This window comes from Rhinolophus sinicus, linkage group LG06 (genome assembly GCF_036562045.2).
Source record: "Rhinolophus sinicus isolate RSC01 linkage group LG06, ASM3656204v1, whole genome shotgun sequence".
Taxonomy (NCBI): domain Eukaryota; kingdom Metazoa; phylum Chordata; class Mammalia; order Chiroptera; family Rhinolophidae; genus Rhinolophus; species Rhinolophus sinicus.
The window spans coordinates 157,068,362-157,086,824 of NC_133756.1; the positions used below are offsets into that span (position 1 = coordinate 157,068,362).

At 55.7% G+C, this 18,463-nt stretch overlaps 2 protein-coding genes across 3 annotated transcripts; one reads left to right on the top strand and one right to left on the bottom strand.

Moving 5' to 3' along the window:
* Positions 1–2,782: 2,782 nt before the first annotated feature.
* On the top strand, positions 2,783–9,183 carry CCDC86 (coiled-coil domain containing 86). Its single transcript, XM_019754095.2, has 4 exons — positions 2,783–3,681; positions 6,255–6,384; positions 8,099–8,173; positions 8,311–9,183. The coding sequence occupies exons 1-4, from the start codon at positions 2,921–2,923 to the stop codon at positions 8,428–8,430; spliced, it is 1,086 nt and encodes a 361-aa protein (XP_019609654.2). The 5' UTR covers positions 2,783–2,920; the 3' UTR covers positions 8,431–9,183.
* Positions 9,184–10,027: 844 nt separating this feature from the next.
* On the bottom strand, positions 10,028–18,044 carry PTGDR2 (prostaglandin D2 receptor 2). Of its 2 annotated transcripts, none has more exons than XM_074336448.1 (2): positions 17,584–18,044; positions 10,028–12,076 (listed from the first exon to the last, which is right to left on the bottom strand). In XM_074336448.1, the coding sequence occupies exon 2, from the start codon at positions 12,066–12,068 to the stop codon at positions 10,884–10,886; it is 1,185 nt and encodes a 394-aa protein (XP_074192549.1). In that variant the 5' UTR covers positions 12,069–12,076; positions 17,584–18,044; the 3' UTR covers positions 10,028–10,883. The 2 variants fall into 2 exon arrangements, with proteins under 2 accessions (XP_074192549.1, XP_019609546.2); XM_019753987.2 differs by lacking the exon at positions 17,584–18,044 and adding an exon at positions 14,244–14,361.
* Between the last annotated feature and the right edge of the window lie 419 nt (positions 18,045–18,463).

The following is an 18,463-nucleotide window of genomic DNA, read 5'->3' on the forward strand; positions in this document are numbered from 1 at the left end:
CACCTGATCTGTATCTTTGGTCATCTCTCAGCAGATCTCAGTTTACATAAATAATCCTTCAGCACTCTGCCCAGTGTGTATGCACAGAGAGCCATGGCCAGCCCATGGGGCGACATGGCACCCAGCAGCTCCCAGTATACAGATCAGGGTCAGTGTGAGGAAGGGTGAGCGAGGCCCATGTGAGGGGCAGATGCAAGGCAGCTAAGTATGCCGGCTCTGGAACCGTACTCCTGACTCCTTGATATAGAGCTGTGTGACTTTGGGCAAGCACCTTCGCCTTTCTGTGCCTCAGTTTCCTTACTTGGGTAACAGAAGATTTACTCTTAAGGGTTGTGGCTCTGAAGTCAGACAGCCTAGGTGAGGATCCCACACCACTGATTTGCTGTGTGACCTTTACAAGTGTCCCAACCTCTCTGTGCCTCCGTTTCTTTATCTGTGAAATGGGAGTAGTAACAGCACCTGCCTCACAGGGTTGTCATGAGGATTACATGGCTCTGTACATATAGAGTGCTTGGAAGAATACCTGGCCCGATCATTGCTTGCCCCAGTGTTTTAGGCTGGGTTCCTCCAGAGCTGACTGAGACAAGGATTTAAGTGCAGATAGTCTGTTCAGCAAATGACCTCAGTGAGCACCTACCAGTGAGAAAGTGAGGCAGGGACAGAGAAGATGCCAAAAGAGGATGCATGAATGACCAGGTTACCTTCGTAAGCAACTGGGGCTCAATCCTGCTGGGTCCTCTGGGGGACTGCGAGAACCCCCTCAGCATCCTCCCACCCAAGAGTAAGGAGGCTGGGATGTTTGCGGGAGAAAGCAAAGGAGTGTGAGGGAACAGAGTCCCAACTGCCACACCAGACTTTTCTGAAAAATTCAGGGGTCTCCTCTGGGGCCCTGCACACTTATTGATAATGACAATGACAAACAGGTCAGGTGGGAGTGGAGGGTTCTGGGCCACAGTTCGCCTGATGCCTAGCTTGATAAAGGGTCTCCACACATGATTCCAGAGGTACCCACAGAGCCCATGTCTGTCAAACATCTTTCTCTCACACTACCCGGGCGGGGACCTGAGATCACCCTCTGCAGTACTTTAAGCCTGGCCGGGATATGATCCATTCAGCATTTGAGAGCCATCCCTCCAGCTGAGGACAGGAGCTCAGGAAACAGGAAGCTGAGGGGACCTGACACAGGACAGTGGCAGTGGGGTGGCATACGGTCTCCTCCAATAGCCCTGGTAACGCACACTGGACCTGGTTCTGAGCAGGCCACTCAGGTCTCCAGGCAGGTGCAGGAATTGAAGGAACCAAGAGCTGGGGGCTGGAAGAGCTGGGCAAGGACAAGTCCGAGCTGCTTCTGCAGTGGGGCGCCGTGCTGCTGGGCAGGGGACTGAGGGAAGCCTCCCTGCAGGGAGTTCCTTGGCCCAGGATTATGAGGGCGCTGAGCCTGCAGAAGGAGCCTCTGAGAGGGGCCAGGAAGGCAGGGACTAACACATGACAACAGTCCAAGGGTGCAGCTATTTCTGATGACATGGAGGGACATTGGAGAACCCATGCCGTCGTCTTACCTTTGGGGAGGTGATTTCAACAGGCTGAATTCATCAGGATGCATTGGGGATGCTACATGGCACCAGCCAAGGAGTGAGATGTGTTAAGGGCTTCTCAGTCCACTTTTCCATCCTCCAGGAACCTTTGTCTGGAACCTCCTTACCTCCTCCTTGATCCACAGTCAAGACAGGCTGAGCTCTACCTGACACTGCAGAGTGACTGAGCAGGTGGGGGCTATGCTCAGTGCTGAGGCCTCACATGTCTGCCCTGACCTTTCTCCTCTGACTCCTGAGCATCCTTGGACAGTTTCCCAGGCCCTCTCACAACCTCTCTGCTGGAGAAACAATGTTTTCTAAAAGAAGCCACTGGGACAGCAGGACAGGAGCCCTGGGATCCCAGAGGATCATCCCCAGGCAGTTCTAAGAATAACACTGGAGCTGGGATACAGTTGGGCAACTTCCAAGATGTTCTTCCTAAGAAAGACTCATGCTGGGAATGACTCGAAGTCCTACCTGGGTCTCACGCAAAGGAGGGGAGAAGACAGGTTCACACACTGGGGCAAAGACCACAGTCTCAGCTGACAGGAAGCTCAGAGACCATCCAATTTGTCTCTAGAACTGGGGCAAAGGGGCACCGGAGAGGGTATGCAGTGTGGCTGAGGGCCCAGGTGTGCCAGGACAAAGGTGATACATCTTACTGGTACCTCAACTTCATGCGTCAATGTTGGAAATATTGATTGAAAAGGGCGAATCATAGATTTGATACTTAAGCACAGGGTGGGAGAAAAGAAGGCAAAGGTATGAACATTTAACCGGTAACTCTGCTGGTAACTCCGGACTTCCCCACCTCCAGGATCCTCCAGGTAATACTTTGGCAGTTAGGAGTACTCAGACAGGGTCATTTTAGATACATTAAACTAGTGCAAAATCACCCATATTACACGTGAAAAAACTGAGGCCCAAAGAGGGTGGGACCCCTGCCCTACTACACAGGAGTGGCCAAGTTTTCATCCAGCCTTGCTTGCCTACGGGCTCCATGGATCTTTTCTCAATCCTCTTTTCTCCAGGAAATGGGTCCCCTTTCCCTTCCCTGCACGATCTTTTCCCCAGGAAACTGCAGGAAAGGTAAACCGGGATCTCAAGCTAGGCTTCGTTCGCTCATCAATCCCAAGCAAATGCACCACAGCGCTTTGCGCACGCGCATATGAAGCCCAGCCCCTCGGGCCACCAACCCCGCCTCTCTGCCCATCACCAACATGGCTGCCCTGGCAATAGCCGCTCCTGCCCGGCACCAACGTGGCGGACGCTGACGTCATAGCACAGCGCCAGTTGCCCCGGACGCCGCACGTGGTCTCGGGTTCGGGAAAGTTTCAGGTTGGGCCATGGATACACCGCGGAGGCGCAGCCGGCGGCTGGAAGGCCTAAAGCCTGAATCCACCGATCCTCCCACCTCAGTTTTGCGGGCGAGACGGGTCCTTGTGGAGTTTGAGTTGAACCCAGAAGAAACGAGGGAGCCCGAGTCTCCTCGGAGTGCGCGGCAACCCGGCCCGGGATCCCCCAGACGTCAGCCGGGGACATTCCCGGGATCACCCAGCCTACAGCAGGGGGCAGGCCTGGGGTCCCCCCGCAGGGACCCAGATCCGGGCTCAGGGCCCCCCCAGAGTCAGCAACATCCAGGCCTGGAGGCGCCCCGAAGACAGGAGGCGTTGAGTCCTGAATCCCTCCGACGTCAGCTAAAGCCAAGTGGGGAGTCACCACAGTTCTTCCAGAGGCGTGAAGAACCGGACGCGGAGTTGGCCCACAGTAAGGAGGCGCGAGCGCCGGAGTCTCCCGGACACCAGTTGCAGCCGGGCCCGGGAGCACCAGAACCTTACCCGGCCCAGCGAGCCCCAGGTCCGGAGCCCTCGCCGCCACTACAGGAGCTGACACCCCAGTCATCCGGCTCCCCTCGGGGTCAGCGCGAGCCGAGCAAGCCACCTCCCGCCGGGGAGCCGGGGAGAGACGGCCTAGGGCCAAAGAAGCGCAAAGGATCTTCAGACCAGGCCCCAGCGCCCAAGAAATTGAAGGAGGAGATGGAGGTTCTTATAATCCCGAAGGGAAAGCCCAAATCGGGGCGGGTGTGGAAGGACCGCTCCAAGAAGAGGTGAAATGGGGGGGCAGCTGGGCAGGGGGGGGGCTCTCTGTGGTATTGGGGCACCGGTGCAGCCTGGAGACGCCCCTAGGTTGGAGAGAGCTCACACAAACTGGTAATTATAATCAGAGTGTGGTAAAATGCCCTGGGACCCGGGCCGGGAGAGCATGGTTATTTCTGTGCTGCTTTTCTCTTCAGGGTCTCTGCATCTCTCCAAAGAACCTCATTTGTGTATTCATTCAACAGCCATTTGCCTTTGTCTGCCTTCGCCAGTGAGGGAGGCAGAAGCAAGTAAACCAGCTGTGACTTGATAAAAAGCAGTGAGGTCTTCACCCACTATTATCTGTTACAGTTATTTGCCTTCGTGATAAAAAGTATTCCCAGCACTGACTGAGTATACAGGACACTGCTAAGCACTTCAGTAGGCCTTGGCCAGGGGGTGGCCTTTCAGACAGAGGGACCAACATGCATCACGGGGTTTAATCTGCACATCAGCCCTATGAACCAGCAGGTTTATCCTCACTTTACATATGAGGAAGCCAAGGCTCTGCAGAGAAACGGGTGAACAGACCATAGGAGGTCCTGTGTGAAAGCAGAAGCTGTTGCAGTAGAATTAAAACACCTTCAGAAGCTTCAGGCAGGTCTTGTGGATAAGGGCCAAAGGGCCATCGAATTGATGTTTGTGATCTTTGGTGAATGAGCCCAGAGACAGTGGAGTTGTCCCAGCAAAGGGGGGGCTATAGAGGTAGTCACAGCCGGAAAGGCCTGGCTGCAGCCCCACCTTCCATGCTCATGCCAAATGCCACCTTGGGTTTGCCGGCTCCCTTCTCTGAAGGGTGGTGTTTATTGAACACCTGCTATGTGCAGTGCACTGTGCTAAGTGATTCTCATGCCAAGTCTCGATTAATCCTCACACTGTCCTTTGGGATGAGAATGATTCTCATCTCCATGTGACATGGGAAGGTGCTGAGAGGCTGCCTTGCCCAAGGTCACACAGGTGGATTCGGGCCTTGGAACCCAGGCCTATATTCCTCCAATCTCCAAGTAAAATCGATGCTCTGGAACGGCACTGCCCAATACCTTCGCCACCAACACATGTGGCTATTTCCATTTAAGTTGATTAAAATTAAATGAAGTTAAAAGTTCAGTTCCTCAGTCACACCAACCACATTTCCAGTGCTCAGCAGCCATGTAACTAGTGGCTTCCTTATTGGGCAGCAACAATGTGAACAGTTCTACCATTACAGAAAGTTGTGCTTGGCAGTGCTGCTCCAGAAAGATGCAGCTTTGTGTCCTGTGGCTCTGTCCAGGTCGCCACTGCCTGGTCCATTTGGGTTTCTCGGACCCCAGTTGGGGCAGGGAGGAAGGTCATGCTGCAGCCTCATTCTTCTGTGCTTCAGAGGCTAGGTCTTGCGCAGCAGGCCCTTGGCGACAGGGAGAAGGAACAGTGCGGGGGTGTGCTGAGCTCAGGCAGGCAGAGTGGGGGGAGGGAGAGCAGAATCAGCCTGAAGACGGACAGGTGTAGGGTCAAATCCAGCTGTGTGTGCCAGACTCCTGTGAAGCAAGAAGAGGAGAAGACAGCCATATCGACCCTTCCCGGTGGATGGGAGTGGGCTCTGCCCTGGAAGCGTCACAGCCTTCAGAGGCTGGGGCAGGACCGCTGACCTGCTGTGACAGTTCAGGGCACCATGTAATGGACGTGGATGAACCGGAACTCTTTCGCAAGTTAAGATATTGGAGGAGGCAAAAAGGCCACTATGAGAGGATCTGCTAAGGAGAAAAGGCCCACGGGACACCCAAACAGGCCTAGAGTTCAGGAGAAAGACGTACAGCTGAGGGGAGCGCAGTTTAATGAACCCCACGTTCTCATCACCAGCTTCCATAGTCCTCAACATTTTACTGGTCGAGCCTCAACTTGCTCCCTGACGTTGTTTTCTTTTCTGGAATATTTCACGCACGTCCGAGGCGTGTCATTGCACCTGTACTCCTTGCAGTGTGTGTTCTCACAGATCATCTCCTTTCTCCCATGACTAAAATGTCACTACCACACTTACGGAAATCAAGACTTCCCCTGATAACCTCCAGTGCCCACTCCATTTTCACATTTCCCTACTGGGGAGAGACATGCTGAATCATTAAGAGACCTGTAGCCGTTCACAGCCCCCCAATCGGGAGTGAGCCCCATCTCCAGAGGCACTCAGGCCCTGGCCGACTGCGCTTGGGGAAGAGCAGCTTTGTGGCAGAGGCTGTGTGGCCTGGACTCTGTGGTCACAAACAGGGACTTGGGAACAAGGTGACCTTGGGCAGTTATTTAACCTCTCAGAGCCTTGGTTTGCTCCTCTGTAAAATGGAGAGAGCAAGAGATCCCCACCTCAGAGGCACGTAAGAAATGGCAGCCAGCATGTTCAGGCCCCTTTCCTGCCCCGAGTCTCTGCAGACCTGGAGGGTCAACTGTCCAGCATGCCAGCAGGTGGGGAGGTGATTCTCACTGGGTTCAGGGGAAGAAGGCTCAGAGCCTGGAGCTGAGAGGAGAGGGCACCGGTGCGTCCCACAGAATCCATGAGTATCCCCTCTCCCCCATCCAGGTTCTCCCAAATGGTTCAGGACAAGCCCCTGCGCACATCCTGGCAGCGGAAGATGAAGGAACGGCAGGAGAGGAAGCTGGCCAAGGCCTTTGCCCGGCACCTGGAGGAGGAGAAGGAGAGGCGGCGGCAGGTGAGGGGCCGGCCCTCCAGGCTGAGGCTGGAGTTCGGGCTGAGCCAGTCTACTGTCACAGGCCTGGCGGGAGGGGGACGCTCGCACAGGTGCCCAGGGGGAGGCTGACTTGGCGAAGAGTCTTTCTCACGCCTGAGGGTCCCAGGGAGGCAGGGAGCCTGGCCAGAAGCAGAAGTGCAACCTGGGACCACAGGGTAGGCAGTCAGTGGAACATGCAGTTTAGGCCAGGGCTCTGTAGGAGGCTCAAGGATGGGGAGGAGGCCCAGGGCGGAGCCCCCAGTGGCCCCCACTGGTGATAGGAGCATTCAGCAAAGTCGGCTCGGGGGTCCCTGCTCAGGGGGGAGAGGCTTCGATTGTTTCTGTCATTCTCCAAGAGGTGGTCCCACACATCAGCAAAGAGGATGCCCGCACTTTCCTCCAGTTTTCTCCCTGACGCTCATCCCAGGGCCAGAAATACCCCGTGAGAGGCTCATGCCCACCTCTTCAGTCTCTAGGAAGCCCCAGCAGGCCACGCAGAGAAAGCAAGGTGTCGGCCAGTGATCGCCCACCAGCACCGGGTTGTCAGGGAGACGTCATCCGCCTAGCAATCCCGGGAGCACAGGAGGAGTCAAACACCTCGCCCCAGCCTGTGGCCCCAGCCTGGCCACGGAGGGAAGGACTGGGCTAGTCACTCGGTCATCTCTTCCCTGCTTTGAGTCGCCCAGCTCAGCCTATGGTCGAGGTCCTAGAGAAGGTGTGGCTGCTGCCATGTGCTGAGACTATCTCACTTCCTATGTGGCCCCGACTCCGTCTTGAGCAAGACAGCCTTATCACGGCCCCCAACCCAGACCTTCCCCTGACTCCGGAGCCCAAGTCTCACTTCTCCTTTCTTCCCAGGGGCCCAGGCTACCCCTGCTCCCCTGAGTTACCAAAGCCAAGAAGGGCCCCTGCCCATGCAGCAACCTCAGCACCCACATCCCACCCTGGCCTCACCAGGGACAGCAGTCGGCAAAGCCAGAGATCCCTGGGCTTCCCATTCCCAAGACAGATTCCATCTAGATTCATGTTCTAAGTGTTCCCATGACCGGGTACGTCCAAGCACTGTACGTGCATTCATTCATTTCTTCCTCAAAGCCAGCTGATGTCAGTGTCTTCACTTTAAACATGGAGCTGAGGCACACAGCGATTAAACGACTCCGCCAAGGTCACGCGTTTAGGAAGGAGCAGAGTCAGGATTTGAACCAGAGCCTCTTCTCTGCAGCCTCCACCCTGCCCAGTCCTCACCCCCAGCCTTGTGTTCTCAGGGCACATGGGCTTCAGGGAGAGAGAGGCAGACTGACAGGGTGGGAATGAGGGAACCCTGGCAGTTGAGGAGGGGCCCGTGCCAGGGCCCGCTGTCTGCATGTGCCTGAGTGTCTAGGTGGGGAGCCACCTGTGTCTAAGCACCCCCTCCCCCAGTCCCGTCTAAGGCCCTGTCCTCAGCTGCCTGCCCAGGTGCCCACCTTCTCAGGTGGAGTCAGGACCTTCCCACCATGGTGGGTTTCTGGTCCCATGGGCAAAGGGATTGTTCCTGCCTGGCCCTCTACCCACGTACCGCCAAGAACGACCTAGACCCAGGCTGAGAGGCGCTTCCCCTCCCCTCTGGGAATTCTGCCAGTTCTCACTTCTCTGGGGCCTGAGCGACCAGGGCTGCCTCGGCTCCCAGACCCACAGCCCCTTCCCCTGTGCGTTCCAGGAGAAGAAGCAGCGCCGAGCCGAGAACCTGAAACGCCGCCTGGAAAACGAACGCAAGGCAGAGATTGTCCAAGTGGTGAGTGTTGCCGTGCCTGGGGGGCTGGGTGTTGCGTTCGCGGTGCCTCAGCACCCACTCTCCTGCTGCGATTCCAGGCCTCCCTTTTCCTGACACTCCAGCCACACTAATGTCCTCCCCTCACCCCCGCCCCCCAGATCCGAAACCCCGCCAAGCTCAAGCGGGCGAAGAAGAAGCAGCTGCGCTCCATCGAGAAGCGGGACACCCTGGCACTGCTACAGAAGCAGCCACCCCAGCGGCCGGCCGCCAAGGTCTGAGCTCAGGACAGCCCAGAGGCCTCCTGTAGCCAACCACCCTGTCGGACACGGCACCTCTCGGGCCACTGGTCACACACCTCTGGTGGGCCCGCCACTCCCAACTCTGACTCCAAAACAGGGACCCCACCTCTGATGGGGCTCTGAGCCTTTGAGGGGTCTGGGGCAGGTCTTTGTGGGACAGAAGCCCAGAGGGAGCCTGGGACCTGGCAAAGCCTGGGGGCTGGGAAGAGGTTCAGCTCCCTCCTGTCCCCTTCTCCTTCTCCAAGTGCCTTCAAAGCAAGGAGAGTGAATTCTTCTGGTTCCTCAGGGAGCTGGTGACTCCCCAAAATGTGTATGTTCTCTCAAGGTCCTGCATCTAGCCCAGGCCAGGAGGCTGGCAGTCAGGAATCCAGCTACCCACATCTTCCCAGGGGCTGTTTTGGGTACCTCTGTACCCCACTGACCCCATCACCCAGCAAACTGAATCCAGCTCCACCCCACTTTTCAACATTGAAAGAGAAAAATGGGGAGGTTACAGGGAGCAGAGTTCCTCTCTAGCACCCTCCTTCCTGTACGAGACTCTGCAGAAGCCCCAAAGATCTGATTAACTCGTGCCCAGTTAGTCTTCAACAAAGTATTTATTAAATGCCTGCTGTGTACAGGCATAGTTCTAGGTACCAGGGAATATAGACAACAGACAAAAATTCCTGTCCTCAAGGAGCTTTCATTCTGATGGAGAAAACATAATAAGCGAGTAAAATATATTGTGTGTCAGATGGTGAAAGTGCTATGAGTAAAGCAGGGGAGGGTGGGAGGGAACCTGGAGGAGGTGTTACAATGGGACATCTGTTCCGTCAGCCATACATCTACTGTTCAGTTTGCTGGGAACTTGCTGTGGGCCAGGCCACACTTGCCACTGGGAGTAAACAGTAAGGTCACCAGCCCAGCCTTCAGGGACCTTAGCCTGGGGCTGGCACAAGAACTGGACCAAGATCCCAAGATCCTGGCTCTTCCCCTCATTTTTCATCCACCAAACGTTTACTGGCACCAACCCTGCCCCAGGCCCTGGGATGCAGAGCAAATACATCAGTCTGTCCTCAAGTCCATGGCGGGTAGAGGAAATAGACATGGTGCAGTGGACGTGCAGTGACAAATACAAGTTACCCTTCACGTCTACAAATGGGAGTGACAGCTGCCTAGCCTGTATGGTCAGGAGGTGGGTGCTCCAAAGATCTTGGGATGGACAGCCCACAGGGCACGCACAGGTGTCAGATTAGCTAGGCGATGTCATGTACTGTGATCTTGGCAGCTGCCATGCACATTCAAATACCCTGTTTCCCCGAAAACAAGACCTAGCCGGACAATCAGCTCTAATGCGTCTTTTGGAGCAGAAATTAACATAAGACCCGCTATTATATGAGACCTGGTCTTATTTTACTATAATTTACTTTATTATAGTAAAATAAGACCTGTCTTACATTAATTTTTGCTCCAAAAGACGCATTAGAGCTGATTGTCCGGCTAGGTCTTGTTTTCAGGGAAACGCGGTACTAAAGACTGAGGACCTTCAATAAAGATGCCCATTGCACTATGATTAGCCCAGGTTTCCCCAGCATTTGACCATGGCACCCCTTTGCTTTTTCCACCTCGTAGACACAGGGCAGTGCTGGGCCAGAAGGGTAGAGATCCCACACAGTTACTGTCTTAAGTACCTTGGGAATGTTAAAGTGTTCTTTCACTTACTAAATAGTAATTGAACAGGCATGCTTAATAGTTAGCATGCAGACCCTGTACTTTGGAAAAGATATTTTATCTCCCTGTGCCTCACTTTGATAATGGGTAAAAATTGGGGCTAATAGAACCTGCCCTTCAAGAACGTGGGATAAAGCATCTAGCTCGATAAACCCTGGCAAAATGGCTAAAGTGAAGAGGTTAGACTGGAACAGTGTTCCCCAAACCTTTCACTTTTCTACCCCAAAAATACATCTGGTTTAATACCCCACACACACACTCACACGCACCCTGCCATCTTCTGGTAATGGTGAGCTCCAGGGAGATGCATCCCGTGTGCCTGGGGGTCCACTACTCTAGTTTGAGAAGTCTTAGGGTCTTAACCCGGGTTGTTCAAGTGCGTCCGCGGGCGGGCAGCACTGACACCGCCGCCTGGGAGCAGATCTGCGCGCCTCTGCTCCGCCTGCTGGATCAGCTGCATTCCAGCTGGATCTCTAGATGACTCAAGCACAGTAAAATTTGCAAAGCTTTTGGAAACTGCTTTAAATTCGGTTTCTAGCTTGGTTCACTGAGTCACGCAGAGCTCTTTAAAATGCAGATCCCCGGGTCCTGCCCTTCAACTAAGATCTCCGAGGCTGGAGCCGGGCATCTACATTTTAACGACGGTGCCTTCAGGATGCTTTTGCGCTTGATCTCTGCCCCGCCTCTACCTTCCGCGGAGAATGGCGATGCTGGCCGCGCCTCTAACCAGAGGTGGCGCTCAGCATCCGGTTCAGGGGCCCCCTCTCGTCCTGGGATCTCGCCTGGCCCATCGCTAGGGGAGCAGCGCGGCGGCCGGGCAGCCAGCCGAGCAGACCCGGCGGCCGCAGCGGGCGGGACGCGGCCGGGGCTGCAGTGGAGGAGCGGCGGCGGCGGCTGCTGCCGGTGCTCAGGTCGTTGTCGTCCACCAGCACGCTCTCCAGCACGCTGCGCAGGGAGTGCCGGAGCCTGCGCAGCACGTCGGGGCAGGTGAACACGTAGAGCAGCGGGTTGATCACGCTGTTGATGAAGGCTAGGCTGGTGACGAAGGGCAGCCCACGCCACACGAGCGGCCGCAGCGTCACGTCTCTGTGCGAGCGCGCCTCAAGCAGGCTGAAGACGTGGTAGGGCCCCCAGCAGAGCGCGAAGGCCGCCACCACGGCCGTCACCAGGCGCACGAAGCGGCCGGTCCGCGGGCGGCCGCGGTGGCGCAGCTGCGCGCTCACGGCCGCGTGGCTGGAGGCGATGATGGCCAGCGGCACCAGGAAGGCCAGCAGAAACTTGCTGACGGCCAGGGCCATCTGGCGCGAGTTGCACGTAGCGTCGAGGTCGGACCCAGGGTTGAGGAGCAGCACGTTGTAGTAGCACATGATACGCCCGTCCCGCCGCGGGATGGTGTCTCGGAACACGAAGTAGGGCACGGTGTTGAGCGTGGCCAGGGCCCAGAGAGCCAGGCAGACCTTGTGGGCCGCGGCCACCGTGCGATGGTTCTGCGCCCACACGGGCCGCACCACCTGCAGGCAGCGGTCCAGGCTGATGGCGCTGAGCAGGAAGCCACTGGCAAACATGTTGAGGAAGAAGATGGAGGAGTGCAGCTTGCAGAAGGTGGTGCCCAGCTCCCATGAGTGGCCCACGGCCAAGAAGTAGGTGAAGAATGGCAGGGAGGCGGTGGCCAGCAGGTCGGACAGCGCCAGGTGCAGCACCCACGTGGTGACCACAGTCTGGCGCATGCGGCAGCCCACCACGAAGAGGATGAGTCCGTTCTCCACCAGGCCCAGCAGTGAGGCCAGCCCGTGCAGCACCACCGACGCATGGTCGATGTAGCGGATGCTGGAGTTGCGGTGGCTTTGGAGGTGGCTCATCTGCTCCAGGAGGGGGCAGAGCGGCTTCATGGTGACGTTGGCCAACATGGCAGGCGCTGCGATGGAGAGAAGGAGGGACCGAGGTGAGCCGTGCAGGGGCAAGAGGGAACCCTAGCCAGCAGAGGGGAGTCTGTCCCCTCTCCTGTTAGGGATGAAGCCCCTGGGGATCAGTAAAGTTGAGTGAAGGGGAATAACATCCCAGCTCCCCAGCCTCCTCACTGTGCAGCACTGGACAAGCCATTGAACCATCCTGAGCCTGTTTCCTCCTCTGCAACATGGACCTAGCCTCAGAGGGTTGTTGAGAGAATTAAAAGACATATATATAAGCATTTAGAAAAAAGTCTGGCACACAGTAAGCTACATCTTGTCAGTGCGATTGTTAAGCAGATAGCCTAAGGTCACATGGAGAAAGAGGAACAAAGTCACGCCATGCAGGACTCCTTTTCCCAGTTCCCAGTGAGCTGAAGCACAATGGAGGCCCCACCCAAAGGGCAGGAGGGTTCAGCTGGCCTGGGGGATGAAAGTCTGTGCCTTTCAGGGACACCTCCTCCCCCACCCACAGCAACCCCAGACCTTGCCTCTCCACAGATACTCTTTGCGGCCCTTTGTTGCCACCGTGGTAGCTGGTTGGGTGTGTTAACTGCAAACAATGGAACCAGCCCCTCCTCTGATAATTGGAGAGGAAATAAGATAAGAGTGGGGAGAGAACTGGGCAGAAGGAACTACCAGATTGGGACTCTGGAGGTCTAGTGGGGCCAAAAGACCTCTCCCCTGCCAGGTAGAAGCCACTGCTGTTCTGCCTGCCCCAGGAAACCCAGCCCGTTCGTTCATTCATTCATTCACTCACTCAGGCACTCATTCAACAGATATTAATGGAGCAACTACTCAGATAAGCACTAGAGAAACCAGCTTCTGGCAGATGTGCAGATGCCCCAGATGTGCACACCCACAGCCTCATCAAGAACCCGAGACCATCGGATGTGAAGCTGATTGACATTGGAGAGGGCTGAGGAGCTAGGGGATGGGTAGCAGGTGTGGGGAACGCAGGTTGTCCTGGGCCCCCGTGGCGCGCCAGTGCTGTGCTAGGTCCCTGACACAGGTGCTCTCGCTCACAGCTCTACACAAAAGGTTGCCAGTACTTCTCTCCATCCCCTTTTGCAGATGAGAAAACTGAGACTCAAGTATTTAAATAACTTGCCCAAAGCCACCCAAACAGCACAGACATGTAGAGGAGCAACAATTTAGCACTCAGCCTGTTCTTTTTTCTCTCCCTCTGCTCCAAGTAAGAGATGCTGGAGGAAGAAGAGAAGGAAAGGTGTGTGTGGAGGATGTCCTCAGTATTTGTCTTTCCAAGGGAAGCACTTCTCCAGAAACCAGGTTCCTTTGTAGGGTGAGGTTCCAGAATATCAAACTAGAATTTTCCTGGCAGATAAGCCCTTTGGAGCTGGGGCTCTCCAGGTGGGCGGGGAGCAGTTGGGCCCATGCTTCCTGAGAATGCGTTAGAGTTTGCCGGGCAATCATACTCGCAATGACCTATGACACCCCACTTTTCAGAAGAGGAAACTGAGACTTGGAGAAGCACAGCAACTTGCCCAACATCCTTCAGTAGCAGTGATGGAGCTGGTATGGAGCTGGTACTCCAGTCCCAGCAGATAGACGCGTGCCATCCCCTCTCTGCACTGAAACGTCCCCTACAGATCAGCAGCTGCTTGTCCAAGTCCAGTGGGGATGCTCAGTGAGCACAGCCTTGCTGCACCCTGGAGGCCCATCCAGCTTGGTCCTCTGGCTGCAGGGAGTCAGCCCCCAGCCTCCCAGGGTTCTGAGGGAGCCCAGCAGCTAGGGCCCTGTATTGGCAGGGGGCTGGGGGCAGAGAACGCAAGCCTTTGGAATCAGAGACCTGGGTTTGAATCCCAGATCGTCGACTTCCTGGCTGGGTGATCTGGGTCAGTTACCCTAAGACTGCCGTGTAATCATCCTGCCCAGATTGCTTGCGAGTGTGGAATGAGAGGCTTAAATGGTTTGCCATTGTACCTGTCACCTAGTGATGCCTCAGAAAATGTAATCCTTCCCAACTCTGAGCAGCAGGTCCCCTCCAGTCTTTGGTAAACCCAACCCTCTGCCATCTGCTGTAATCAGTCCTCTCCCCTGGTGAAATTGTGCCTTCTCTCATGGGTCAAGAGAGGGCACTAAGGCTGCCCAGCCCCTGGGCCACCACATCCTTACCTGGGCACAGAGAGAGCACAGGATTCAAGCCCTGGAGGCAGTCAGCTCTTGGCAGTGGCTAAACAAGAGGCACCGAGGACAAGGCAGAGGAGTGAGGCTGAGGGAGGAAATAGCTGTCAGCCCCAGAGTGTGTGTATGTATGTGTTGGGGGGGGGGGCGGGGGGAGGCGGGGACAGCAGACCGTGAGTTGTCCCACTGGTGTTCAAGTAACATTAATCTCCATCAATGGGGAAAGGACATAACTGCCGCCAGCCCCTGCTCACCCTCTCCCTTTACAAAGAAGACTTTGCAGAAGCCAGCGCTGCTGCATGTGGGGAGATAGGCATGTGCCCGAAAGTGTGAGTGCGAGTGTGCAGAGGGCGCTGCTCCTGAGAGTTACTGGTGTGCAGAAGTGCGTCTTGTCCATCTGTCTACCACCCTGGGCTGCCCTCTCCGGACCCTGTAATCGTCAGAGAAGAAACCTCTCCGCTCCTCTGAGGTAGCCGGGCAGCGTGACTGCCTGTCCATGAAGGGCCATGAGGGCTCCTGCCAGGAAGGCAGGGCAAAGAGCATGGGAACCTGGCTGCCCATCCTGTCCCTGGCCAGGAGATAAGCCACTTCCCTTTGCTGGGCTGGGAACAGAGCACCAGTGTCTGCCTCACAGGCTGTGCTGATGAGATGCCCTCATTCACAAAGCACCCAGCACATAGTAGGGCTTCCCCTCTGGAGAAAAAGTGGGTATAGGCGTAGGACAAGGGCAACACAGGTTTTATTTAAAATGCACTCAAAGCCCTAGGATAAGATGACTGAACTATATACATTTGTGTTTAATTGTTCCCTAAATCTTTACTCCACTTTGCTGACAAAGCTTCCGGGAGTCAGGGACCATTCCTTCAATGTCCCAGCACCTAGGAAGTACTCATAAAACATGTTAAGAACTCAGCACCCCCATCAGGTCTAAGGGCACCCCCTCCATAGGACTGAGTCTACAAGAATCTTCCGTTTAAGCACAAGCTTAATACAGAACCTGGTGCTTGATAAACTGGCTGAGAGACTGCACTTCTGAGTGAAAAATGAATCAAACGTTGTGACTGTGTGATGGGTAATATTTTTCACTGTGTCCCAAGAGAGCAGATCAGTAAGAGCCTTGATTATCCAAATCATCAGCACTAAGAAAAGGTTTCCTTTCCTCTATGTCAGGCCGGGGGTTTCATCTCCCCCAAAGCCGAGTGCCTGCAGCCCACCCTAGAAAATAGGGGGATGTTTCCATTCTACTTTGGGAAGTACCTTCATCCCCACCACCCCACCCCGACATGCTGACCCATGGACATCCTTTAAGGACACACAGGTAAGCCGAGGGACTCTGGGGCCAGACTGCCAGCGTTTGGATTCCACACTGCCACTCCCTAGCTGTGTGGCCCTCGGGCAAGTCCCTTCACAGCAGTAAAACATGAATTGTTAAAAAGTACTCCTTCTGCACGGCCCCTCCCCCCAAGTGCAGAAGTTGCTGCACAGACTGCTCTTTGGGCTGAGAAAGATCTCCCCTTCCCTCCTACAGACATATCTTAGCCCCAGGGCGTCAGGCTTGGGGATCTCAGCCCTCCCTCCACCCAGCACCCTCGGGCAGTGAATATCCCCCACAGCCAGCCTCTCACTGGGGCTCTGCCAAGGTGCTCTTACCTGAAAGCCTCACTCCTCTGCTTCCCTCACCTCTTCCCACTGAACCCTTTTCAAAGCTGAAACCCCACTCGTCTGACCATTCCTTCAATCCTGGTTTCTTATCCCATCTCCCAACCCTCCCCAAGGACAACTTATGAAAAGTTACTAAAAATAAACTAAAAAAGTACTTGCAATGAGCAGGGCCCTAAGGCATTTTCTAAGGAAGGCGGTGGTGATGTTTGGTCTTGTGGGGCCCCTCAGCTGCATTCCCACCGTGGGAATGGGCTTCCAAGCACGTACTCCCACAGCCAGATCCCACCATCTCCACCTCCACGTGAAGGATGGATGCCAGGGGTGGGCAGGATGTGTTCCCCCCACCCCCGCCGGGTTCAGCCCCAGGGACTTCAATAGGAAATCTCCAGAGGAATAGTCTGGTGACTAGACAGGAGCAATGGGGGCCGTGGGCAGGGCTTGCTGGCTGGAAGCAGGGGACCTGAGCCTGTTGCCACCAGAAGACTCAGGCTCAGGCTGAGTGTCAGAAGGAGAAAATCCAGTCAGAGAACCTCTGCAGGGCCAGCCTGGTGCTATGGGCAGGACACCAAGACAGTCAGATGGACCCCTGAGGAGCTCAGAGTCCTGAGCAAGACGGTCGGGGCCTTTGGCAAAGGCCCAAAATGATATAGACCAGCCATTCTCAGCTTGCGTGTTAGAACCTCAAGTTGAGAGCATTAGAAGAACCTCCTGGAGGGCTGTGACACCCAGATTGCTGGGCCCCACCCAGACTGTCTGATGATCCAGCAGGTGTGGGGTGCAGCCTGGGCATTTGCATGTCTATCAGGTTCGGGGTGGGGGGTGCGGGATGCTGAGGCTGCTGGGCCCACTGGGATGGAACGCTGGAGTCCGTGGGTCTGGGGTGCTTGGAGCAGAAGCAGCAGCAAGGTCCTGCCAGAGGGCAGCAGCTTCTAGGCAAGAGCCTCCAGGAGAGCCTCCCCTCCCCGCTGCGAGGATCAGAGGGGATAATAAGCAAAGGGCTCCGCTCAGAGGCTGGCGCGGTGTCCACAAGAGCCAGCTACCATTATTCTTATTTCTTGTTGTCTGCCATGATGCTGATGTGAGGACCTCTGGGAGGCTGGGCCTTGCCAAACTGAATTTGGGGGAGCAGTGGGGAGGGAGATGTGCTTTGTCACAGCTGCCAGTGCAGCCAGGGCCTACCTGGAGGGGTTATAGATTAAGGGAAGGGAGAAGGGCCCAGGGAAGCTAGTGTCCCAACCTGAAGGGGGGGTGGGGAAGAGTGACCACAGAGCCACTTCAGCCTCAGCGCTGCCCAGCCCTCTCCAGTGACCCCCAGGATCTAGAAACAGACACAGCTGCCCCCAGGGCACAGGCCCTAGTTTCTGAACTACAACCTTCTCCATAGCTTGGAACTTGATGGCACAGCCAGAAAGAGTGGCAGTCGGGTCCATCTTTGTATCAACCTCACCCACAGCAGCGGGAAGAGACAAATTCGAGCCTAACAGACTTCTGTGGGGTCTCTGCTGCCTGTGGGAGCTGTTCAGACTCCCAAAGCCTCTGAGATCCCGCACACCAACCACCAGTCCCTGTCCCCTTCCTCTTGTCCCCAGTGCCCCCATCCACTTACCTCTGTGCCTCTGCACAGGTCATTGCTGCTACCTAGAAAGCACTTTTCTCCTTCCCTACTTACCCTGTAGGAACCCTTTCTGAGATCTTCTGTGTCTCTGGGCTCCAGAGTGGATGCTCCTGGCATTGAGGGTGGGATGCCATGAGCGGTCAAGGGAATGGGCCCGTGTATCCCCCAGCACTGGGTTTCTCTCCAGCTGTTTCCCTCTGCCCCTGCCTTAGGAAGTGGGTTTTCATGTTCCTTTCTGGCCTCTACAGAGGTCCGTCAAACAGGAAGTGAGATGCACAACAGGAAGCAGGTGAGGCCTGCCCGGGATTCCTGGGGCCCCCTTACTCAGGAGGCCCTAGAGTTGCCGACATGCAGCAGAGCATGACAGGACGTTGTGGAGGCCCAGGCTGAGCTCCCTAGTGCCACCATCACCCACAGGAGGAGGCCTAACTCCTCACATGGCCAATAAGCCTCAGTGATCTGGCTCTGCCCATGCCTCCACCTTCATTTCTGCTGTTCCCTAATCAAATCCTATCATCAGTCAGTATTCATCACCACCTCCTCACATCCTATACCTACCAGGCTGTTTCTGTGCCCTTGCTTATGCTGTTTGCTCCCTGCTCTAGAATACCATTTCTTCCCTTGGCTTCTTGGCGGACTCCTACTCATCCTTCAAAACCCTGGCCAGAGGTTGCCTCCTCCAGGAAGCCTTTGCTAATCCTCTCAGACAGACCCTACCTCCTCCCACATCTCTGCCTCACTTGATGTCATGCCACCTCTGTCCTCCATGGTAACTTTCTCACACAACTGCTCCCCACCTTCATGACCAGCAACTTGGGGACAGAGACTGTTCCTATTTTATCTCATCACCAAAGCCAAGCAGAGGACCTGACATGTGAGAGGGGACCCAATGAATGTTTGCTGAACAAACTGAATCTCCAGTATTGGCGATTGG